General features: G+C 47.5%; 1 protein-coding gene across 1 annotated transcript; it reads left to right on the top strand.

The window, feature by feature from the left end:
- Positions 1 to 231: 231 nt before the first annotated feature.
- On the top strand, positions 232 to 2,186 carry LOC136500699 (phytolongin Phyl1.1-like). The gene is made up of 2 exons (XM_066496109.1): positions 232 to 531; positions 722 to 2,186. The coding sequence occupies exon 2, from the start codon at positions 847 to 849 to the stop codon at positions 1,735 to 1,737; it is 891 nt and encodes a 296-aa protein (XP_066352206.1). The 5' UTR covers positions 232 to 531; positions 722 to 846; the 3' UTR covers positions 1,738 to 2,186.
- The last annotated feature ends 7,329 nt before the right edge of the window (positions 2,187 to 9,515 follow it).

Genomic DNA, 9,515 nt, shown 5'->3' with positions numbered 1-9,515 from the left:
TGCGATTTTCAACCAAACTGTGCAATTAGTTTTTTCGTCTATATTTAATACTCTATGCATGTGCCGCAAGATTCGATGTGATAGTTTAGGGTAAAAAAATTTAGAACTAAACCAGGCCTAAATACGTACAACAAAGTGGTCGGTCGCTTTGTACAGTCACATCGTCTCTTAAACTACGAGAGAGAGATATGCCCAAACCGCGTGACATTTTTAATTCCAATTCTCCCTTTCATCTCGTTCCAATTAATTCCTTGCTTCTGTTCTTGGCATGGTTGCCCGGTCAATCCAACACCAGCCGAACCCGAATGAATCCCCACCTCCTCTTCCTCCATCCCCACAGCAGAACCAGGCCAAGTCGTCTCCTCTTCCACCACCACCACCACGCTCTCGCCTGTTCCTCTCCCACTCCCGGTCTCCTCTTCCCCCTCCCGCCAGGCCGCTACTCCACCCTCCCCCTCTGCAGATCCCCGCCGGGTATTACTTCTCCGGCCCGCCGCCGTCGTCGGCGCCCCGCCGTGCCATTCCATCTAGGTAATCCATCAATCCCCGTGCTTCCGTGTCGTTTTACTGTACAGTCTCATTCCGTCGGCCGTGCTGCCAATGATTGATTCGTCGGGAAAAAGGACCATCTTTTCTCCTACCAATACTTGTGCGCGATTCTATTTTCGCTAGTTTGGCGGATCAATTGAGCGGATGCTCACCGTGCCTTGTCAATTTGCAGGTCTTGATCCGTGATCCCGCCGCCGCCGTCGGACCCGTGCTCAGCGCCGGCGGTGCGAATCGCCACCCGGCGCTATTCGCCTGCTGATTAGGCGGCGCGGGGCGGCTGATCCGGCGGCGAATTTGATGAATTCGCGCCGGTCGCGGTCGGTGAAACTAGTGTCGGCGCGCGCCAACAGGGCCCTGGAGGTGGACATCGCGGAGGAAGGCGAGGACGCGCGGATGAGCTCCTCCGCCGCCAACACCGTGTACTGCTGTATCGCCAAAGGCCGGAGTGTCATCTATCGGTACAGCAGCAGCAAGGGCGGCGACAGCGGCGGCGACCCACAGGTGGAGGCCACCGCCGCGCTCTGCCTTGAAAGCTCGCCGCCGCACCACCGGCATTACGTCCACACCTCTGGGTGCCGAAGCTACGGCTACCTGATGGCTGACGGCCACACTTTCTTCGCCATCATCGACCCCAGCGTCGGGAGCGCCGGTGCGCTGCAGTTCCTAGAGCGTGTACGGGACGCGTTCCGGAGCAGCGGTGGCGGCGGCAGCAGGAACAACGGATTCCATGACTCTCTGGTGCCGGCGGTCCAGAGACTGGTGGCGTCACTGGAGAAGATGCCCCATGTCGCGTTCGTTCTCGAGGAGGATGGCGCGGGCGCTGGCGACGATGGCAACGGCTGCACGTCGTCATCGTCATCTAAGGTGCCTCTGCTCGGGAAGAGTGGGAGCAGGAAGGAGAAGCGGCGGTCCAGGGACAAGCTAGCGTCGGCGACGGGGGACAGCGAGGACAAGCACCACGGGACCAGGGCGGTGAGGATAGACGTGCCAAATGAGGAGGTCGCCGGCGGCATGTCACTGGAGCGCAGCGTGAGCCAGTCCAGGCTGCAGAGGCAGCAGCAGCAGCCGTCACGGTCGCTATGGATGCGCCATGTGAAGGTCATCATCGTCATCGACGCCGTCGTCTGCCTCGTGCTGTTCGCGGCTTGGCTGGCAGTGTGCAAGGGATTCCAGTGTGTTTCCGGATGATGAACTGATGATCAATGGGAACCTTTGCATCAGTTGTGTACAGTTTTTGAGGAGCAGAGATTGCTCTGGGTGTGGTGAGGTTTGATATCTTCCTTCGATTCGATTCGATTCTCGGAAGGGTAAATACAAGGCAAGAGAAATGTTGAAGGAGAGATGGAGGGAGAGATCATGTGGTAAAAGATCGGCGGGAATTGGGTGGATGGATAATACAACCCACAAAGAGATAGAATGTTCAATGATCAGATCATGGAAATGGAGGATCCATGTGTTGAACATGTACATATGCTTCATCGTCTCTGTACATGAGAATTTGTTTTTTTTTTTTTTTTTTTTTTTGTAGGTGCCATGCGTGCGCACGTGTGTGATACTCAGATTCCATTGCAAATAATATTTGCGCAGATGATGATATGATATGCATTTGCTTACAGTATTTGAGTCAATAGGCATTTTTTTTTTCATTTGGCCTTCCCTTCTGGTCGATTTATGGTGCTGGATTTGTTGTTTGATATGTGCCCAACTGTGGAGGGTTAATGCAGCCAATTCAAATTGCCTAGTTGGATTCATCACAAGCGGGTACCTGTCTTCTGAACTTTTATCTGAATGGCAGGTTCCATGTAAAGAAAGATGTAGAGATTAGCTCAGAGCAGTTTTGTTGATCGTGTTATGAACTGATGACCATCCCCTCCCTCCGCTCCAGCAGTATGTATCTGAAGTGCCTGATGGCATCCATCCTTTTCTAGTTCGTCCCAATCGACATGAGACTCACCCTGTGTCAGATGATGGATTGTGTTAAGTTGGACATGATGGTCCCGGGGTCGAAAGTTTGCCAACAAGATCATGCTAATCACTGATCAGGTGGCATGAGATGCTGATGAGGTCCAACGACATCCGAACATGTTAAATCAAAGTTAGGCACGGAGGCCGCGAAAGCCAAGCCGGCATGCCTCGTGCCTGAACAGACCGAGTTACATTACTCACATGGTATGCTGAAGCTGTTTCAGAAGACAAGGTACTGATGCCGCTGTGGATGCAGTTTTTGAGCTACTGTTTTTTTCTTTTTCTTATTCTTTTTGTTTTGAAACTTTGGTGGCTCTACGGCCTTTCATTACCATCACCAGACTCCGCTAAATGACGGATCACTTGCACATTTACAGAAACAGGGAAGGGGTCAGTCCATGTACATGACTGTCCCGGGTCCCAAGCTAAGCTCAAATTTGCAGACGAGTTAGTACAACGTGGAATGAGAGAAACACTTAAGCACACAAACGATTAGCTAGACAAGCTACGGATGTCACTGAAGATCATGCCGCTGGGTGCACGGTCATGGGAATCAGACGTGATCGCCTCGTTCAGAATACTCGAGTCCACCTCCAGTAGGACGTGAGAGATGCCATACATTTCTGCAGTCTCCAGAGCCTTTTGAGGCAGCTGATCGCTTCCGCCTTCCGCCATCAGTGCGTCCTGAAGCTGGCCAGCGTTGCCCGCCCCTGCCAACACGTGATCTCCAGTATATATAATCTCTGATAATGAAACCCCAGGCACCCTTCTTCGTTGCCTGAACATACGCGCCGTCACCGTCAGTGTTTATCTTCAGAAAACCTTAAGGTGGCCTCGACCATCTAGGCTTCGGCCCGGCAGCAGGTTTCAGCAGGTCAACCGTCTCTAGGACAGATTGACAGATTGTATGCTCGTTCTGAATTGGATCACCGGCATTTACTTTATTTTATTTTAGAAAAGAAAACCGGCATTTACTTTGTTGGGGCATCCCACCACTTCCACAGCAGAATGCTCACTTTGCAAGACGGCTACCGCTGGCGACGGACGGCAAGGCCGAGCGAGCGGAGTGTCAACACACGACATTCGGCATGCTCTTGGGCCTTCTTCAGGTGTGGTGGACAGGCAGGGTCCAAGATCAGTGCGCGCGCTCCAGGCGCAACAAGAACCCCACAACACAACACTCGCATCGGTGGCCCAGCATGGGTCAATGCATTTTGCAGATGGGCCAAGTCCGATTACCTGTACCGGCCCATTGTCGGTGAATGGTGATGGCCATCCACCATGGTCGTGGGCCGAGAAGGCAGCTTGTCCCTGCTACTGCTTGCCGAGCAGCGTCAGTGTGACAAATCCTGTCCAAAGATGTCTGTCACCACGTGGGATTAGAATGGGCCTTCGTTGTTCGTTCCTGCAAAGGACCTTGCACTATTCACATATCAGCATTCAGCAACAAGAGTGCAGGTTCGCAATTGAACGAAAGACCAAGGCAGACTTCTGGACCTCCTCTAGCTGGCAGGATGGCGGGCATTTGGTTCGTGAGATGAGATAATCCGTCGTTATCTTGGTTTTTTTTTATTGAAAGGATCAGGAGGGGCAAGGAGCCCCGAAGCTTATATATTAAAAAAACAAATCCAAGTACAAAATTACAGCAATGAGCTTTAGTATTTTTTATTTGACGAGTTGATTTATAATCACCTCATTTCTCACGAGCTAAGAATGTGTACTAGTACGAGGCATAAAGTCAGTTTACAAAATTTGAGAAATATATAATGAATTTATAATACACCATCTCATCTAATATTGGTTGATTTTCAAACCTAATACTCTAAAACTGTTGTTGGTTCTTTGTACGTATAAAGTGACTGACAGCTTTCTCTCTGTCAATTCCTTTCTTTTATGTGTCTGTGCTGACAGAGAAATCTACCTTTTATATGTACATCTCTCGATAGTTATTTCATCAAAATGACTTATAATTGCAGCATTGATTCCATCTCGATAGTGTCTCTATACTGTCTATAGTTCATTGATGGCAGCTAAAACGAGGCTGAAGTATTCTTGGTCAGAGGAGAACATAATTAATCAATTAATTAACTGAATGAAGCAAACATTATTCTGTATTCCAAGCTACCACTAATCCAATCGGTTGGATTATTAGTTAGTCGTGATGTGATGTGATGTGGGTCATAAATCAACGTCACATGTGATGTGTTCGATGAGATCTCTTAATCTTAAAGATTATTACTTGATCCACATGCGGATCATCATGCATGCTAGTATTTTCGATCATGTTGCTAGAATCAGACGCCAAGTCGTAGTGCAGTGGTAACAGATTTCTTCACGCTTTTAATAACTGGCCGTACACTAAAAAAATATACTCATTTCATTCTATATTATAAGTCATTTTGATTTTTCTAAATATATATAGTTTTTATTATATATCTTATATATATCTAAATGTATAATAAAGACTATATATATTATTTATTATAATTTAGAACAAAAGTAGTACTCCACGGTAGTTGGGATATTCGTCGTCTCAATAGTTCTTGTATAGCATATTAGCATGTGCAGAGCATAGCCCGTTTGTCCGTTCATGCTTTTTGTCCGGCCGAGACAGAGAGTTGTTGGTGCATGCTACGCAGAAAATGACATGCACATGAACTGTGGCTGGTTTATGGTTTGGTTGTCACTTGTCTGCATGCGGCTTTTCAGTTCAGAGGAGAAAGCTGAAGAATGCCAATTCAGATCCAGGTCCTCGTAGAATTCTTATTTTTCTTATTCTTTACCAATGATCAGAGTATAGGTGAAAGCCCTAGTTTGATTTTAACTAATTGATGTAACCTATCGGAGTAACCATTTGTCTAAGTGTGAAGATAAGCAAAGGTGGTACAAGCCAAGTAATGGAGCTACAAGGTGATGATCAAGGTGTTGGTGATGACCAAAAGATGATCAAGCTCCTACTTTGAAAAGAAAAAAGAGAAAAACAAAAATAGGCTCAAAGCAAAGATATAACATATAAGGTCATTTTTGTTTTGCCACTCAAGACACCATAGAGGGTGTGAGTGGGTTTAGAATCGATAGTCGTAGTTGATGCGGTTGTCAAGTGCCATTCGATGATCTAACTCGATTGCATTTACATTAGAACGTAACGAGCTAACATACCCTTGGGAATTGACTTAGCATGTTGCTAACTCACGTACACATGTGTTGAGATACTTGGAGTTGGCACACATGCACAAGGGTGAAGAAATTAGAGTTGAAAAGGAGATGAAATTGTGACCGGACCCTAAGTGGGTGAGTCCGGTACCAAACCCTAGCCCTCGGGCTCAGCTACGCTCGGACCGGACTCAGTGCAGGGGCATGTTCGGACTCAGTCGCAGCGTCCGATCGCTCAATTTAGAGAGGCACGGGTCTGCATCTTTGACCGGACTCACCATTGGACTGTTCATGGATCCGGTCATGACTGCGTAGCATGCGGGCAGTTGAGCTGCTGCGGATCGGACTGTGGACCGGACTCGGTCCGGTCATTTTCGCGCTCTCTGGAGCTTTTTCTTCGTCAACCGGACTCGGGGCTCCGCTGCGTCCGGTCGTGGACAAGCGCGTCTGGTCAAGCGTGCGTGGGGGAGCTGAGGCGCCAACGGCTAGTTTGAACTCGTGGCTGACGTGGCGCGTCGTGACTGGCGCTTAGGTGGACCGGACCCGGCGGACCGGATGCTGTGGCCCAACGGCTAGTGGGTTTGTGTGGCGCCTATTTAAGTGTCTTGCTGGCTTGGGGGAGTCTCTCTTGGCCATTTGCATTCTTGTACACCCCCCTAGAGCTGAGAAACACTACTCCCACTCATCTCTCTTGATTGTTGATCATCCAAGTGAGTTGGGAGAGCATCCAAGTGCATTTGCATCGCATTGGTGCATCTAGTGGCACTTGTGGTTGCATCGGCTGCGGTTTCTCTTGTTACTCTTGGTGGTTGCCGCCACCTAGATGGCTTGGAGAAGCTTGTGGTGATTGGCATGAGGTGGAGCTTGTTCATGGCCATCCCGATCGTGATTATGAGGGGTCCTTAACCTTTCTCCGGCGGAGAGCCAAAAGGTACTCTAGTGGATTGCTCGTGTCATTGAGTTACCCTCACTTGTGGGTAGGTTCTTATGGAGCCCTAGTGTAGGGCTTGGTATGGTGCCAATTAGCTCGCGAACTACCAAGTGAAACGGTCGATACAATAGGGACTAGCGTGCCGGCAAGCACGTGAACCTCGGGATAAAAATTGTGTATTTTCTCCCTTGGATTTCACTTGGATATCATTGATTGGTTGATCATCTCTCTTGCCACGACGGTATAATCACTTCACTCTCTCTTGTATTTACTTTCTTTGTTACTTGTGTAGTTTGTTGTTTAGTTGCTTAGTTGGTTGAGTAGCTTGTTAGTTGTTGAGTTTCTTTAGTCTCTAGCTAGCTCAACTAGTGTAGCTCTAGCAACTTAGCCTTGTGTGTGACATAGAGATCATAGTGAACTAGAATTGTAGTATAGGTGGCTTGCAACCTTGACTAGAGCTAGAGCAAAAAAGCTTCGCTGATTATTTGTCTAACATATTGCTCTAGTGATTTGTATAAAATTTTACTAGGCTATTCATATCCCTCTAGCCATTAGGACCTTTCAATAGATTCATTTGTTTTCTACTGGTGCTAGTGCATGAATCTGAATGCTCTAGTTAACAGCCTAACAAATAGCTTAAAATGAACTACTACTCGGCTAATAAAAAGTTCTTACTTGGCTTCACATTTTTCATGAAAGAATTATTTTATTAATTCAGAATTATTACACCAAGTTGGTATAATAATCATAACGCCGGCCCACTTCTTGCCTACTGGCTTCACATGCTAGATAAATACTACTACATATTAGCTAGATGATCCAAACAGATCTAATTATTATTTTTTAGATAATAGAACATCTGACTTCATCCTCTTATGAAAGTTCAACAAATAAAAAATCACACGTTGCACAGATTCCTTTAATTAAAATTCAAGCCTAAAAGTTACTCCTAGATGACTTTCCGGACTGGTAAATACCAATTAGCTGTCTGGACAAAGCTAAGAGCATCTCCCAGACCGTTCTTAAACTTTCTCTAAATTATTATTTGGAGAGCCATTAGATTTTTAAATGACTTTCTATATCTTTCCACCCTCAGCTATCTTGTTTATACTTTATATTTTGTGCGCACTCTGGGTCTATATAGTTCTCCGTCTGTGACAAGGTTGGCAAGTAATGCCAATGGAGAGGTGTCTAACTGTAACTGCTGCAACGGATGGCGGATGGATCAGATGCTGGACAAGACGCTGGCAAGTGGCAAGCTAGCTAGCTCTGAACATACTTAAATTAAAAAGCAAAAGCAGTTGGATCTGCAGGAACAACAGTACCAGTACGTACGTACGTACGTCTCTCTCACCTACTGTAGCAAGACGACAGGGCAGATCAGGGTATTCGATGATGAACGTTCACTGAAAAGTACTACTCAAATAGTTGGAGCGAGCGTGTTGGACCGGCCGATCCGTCCGTGCATGCATGCTCACGATTCACGAACCACTCCTTCCTACTAGCTCATGTAGGCAGGGGCGGATCCAGGGCCCGGGCTGTTCGGGCTGCAGTCCGGGGCGAGTCCATATAGTCTCTTTAACATATGTGATGTTTAGCTTAAAAAAAACTACGATCTTAATTAGACAAAAGGAGGCCTAGGAAGCAAGATCATACTGTTTTGAACGTGAATCAGCAGCTCAACCTGGGGCGCAGCCCCGTTCTGGATCCGCCCCTGCATGTAGGAGTATAAAGGTGCAGGTTGTTAGTATAAAGATCGATGCAGGTTGTTAGTAGTTGAAGCGTTTGGTGTACTCCATCTCTTCAAGTCCATACAGTTTATGTATGCACTGTGTGGCCGACGGTACTGCCATCGCCAACGTCGCTATACATCAAATCAAATATAATGCACGCATTATATTTGTTGCTGCTTGAGTGCTTGTTCTGATCACTTGCATAGTTTGCATTATTGGTGAGTCACACAAGAAAAAACGCATCGCTTGCACTTTTGCTATACGTACGTGCCGTTGCATCCCCGTTCTCATGATAGCAGTAGTACGATGGCTCTTCCGGAGCTAGTAGCTTTTAAAAGCTCTAATTCATCAAAAAAAAATATACCTGCCCATGCTTTTAACAGTTTATATATCCAGATTGTAGCAATCTCAACAATCTATCTCCTCCAATTTCTACCATGTTTTTTAAGTGAACAGACAAGACATGCCGTTTATATTAAATAGATAGAGGAAATTGGGCTAAGCCTACAAGTCCAACAAAACAACAACAACAACAACAACAACAACAACAACAACAACAACAACAACAATAATAATAATAATAATAATAATAATAATAATAATAATAATAATAATAATAATAAAACCATGTACCCTAAAGAAGAAAATTTTAGAGCACCTTCAACCTCTTGGCTTCGGCAACACACCAAGAGGATGTCTCTCCTTGGTCTTCGCCACCAATCTCCTACAACTAAAAAAAAGTAAGCCTATTTTTTCGTGCGACTTTTTTTTCGCTCCTCCTTCCCGTTCCTGCGATACCGCATCACACGCTCCACTCCATCCTCACCCCGCCGCCAGCCCCGCACGCCCGCAGCCTCCTCTCCGCTCGAGCGACAGAAGCCGCGCCTTCTCAACTTCCGCCGCCGCCACATGCCTCAACGACCTCCCCAGCTCCGGCAGCCACCTCTGGCTCGCCGGCGCTGGCCGGATTTGGGTCAGGCCTCCCCTTGCGACCTCGCTCCGCGCCATCGCCACACGCGCCCCCTACGCCCGTCTCCCTTCCAAACGTCGACGGCTGCTGCGAGCGGTCCACGCGGCGGCGCCCATCCTCCTCCTCCTCCTCAAATCGCTAAAACACCGCAATCACCGCCCCCCACCCACCATGCGACCCGCTGGATCCCACGGGCCGCCGCGGCGCGTGCCGC

Source organism: Miscanthus floridulus, chromosome 13, assembly GCF_019320115.1.
Source record: "Miscanthus floridulus cultivar M001 chromosome 13, ASM1932011v1, whole genome shotgun sequence".
In the NCBI taxonomy this organism is placed as follows: Eukaryota; Viridiplantae; Streptophyta; class Magnoliopsida; order Poales; family Poaceae; genus Miscanthus; species Miscanthus floridulus.
This window is presented reverse-complemented; position numbering and strand designations above follow the sequence as displayed.

Excerpts from the sequence above, each read along its gene's own strand:
- LOC136500699 (XM_066496109.1), top strand. The coding sequence starts at position 847 with ATGAATTCGCGCCGGTCGCGGTCGGTGAAACTAGTGTCGGCGCGCGCC.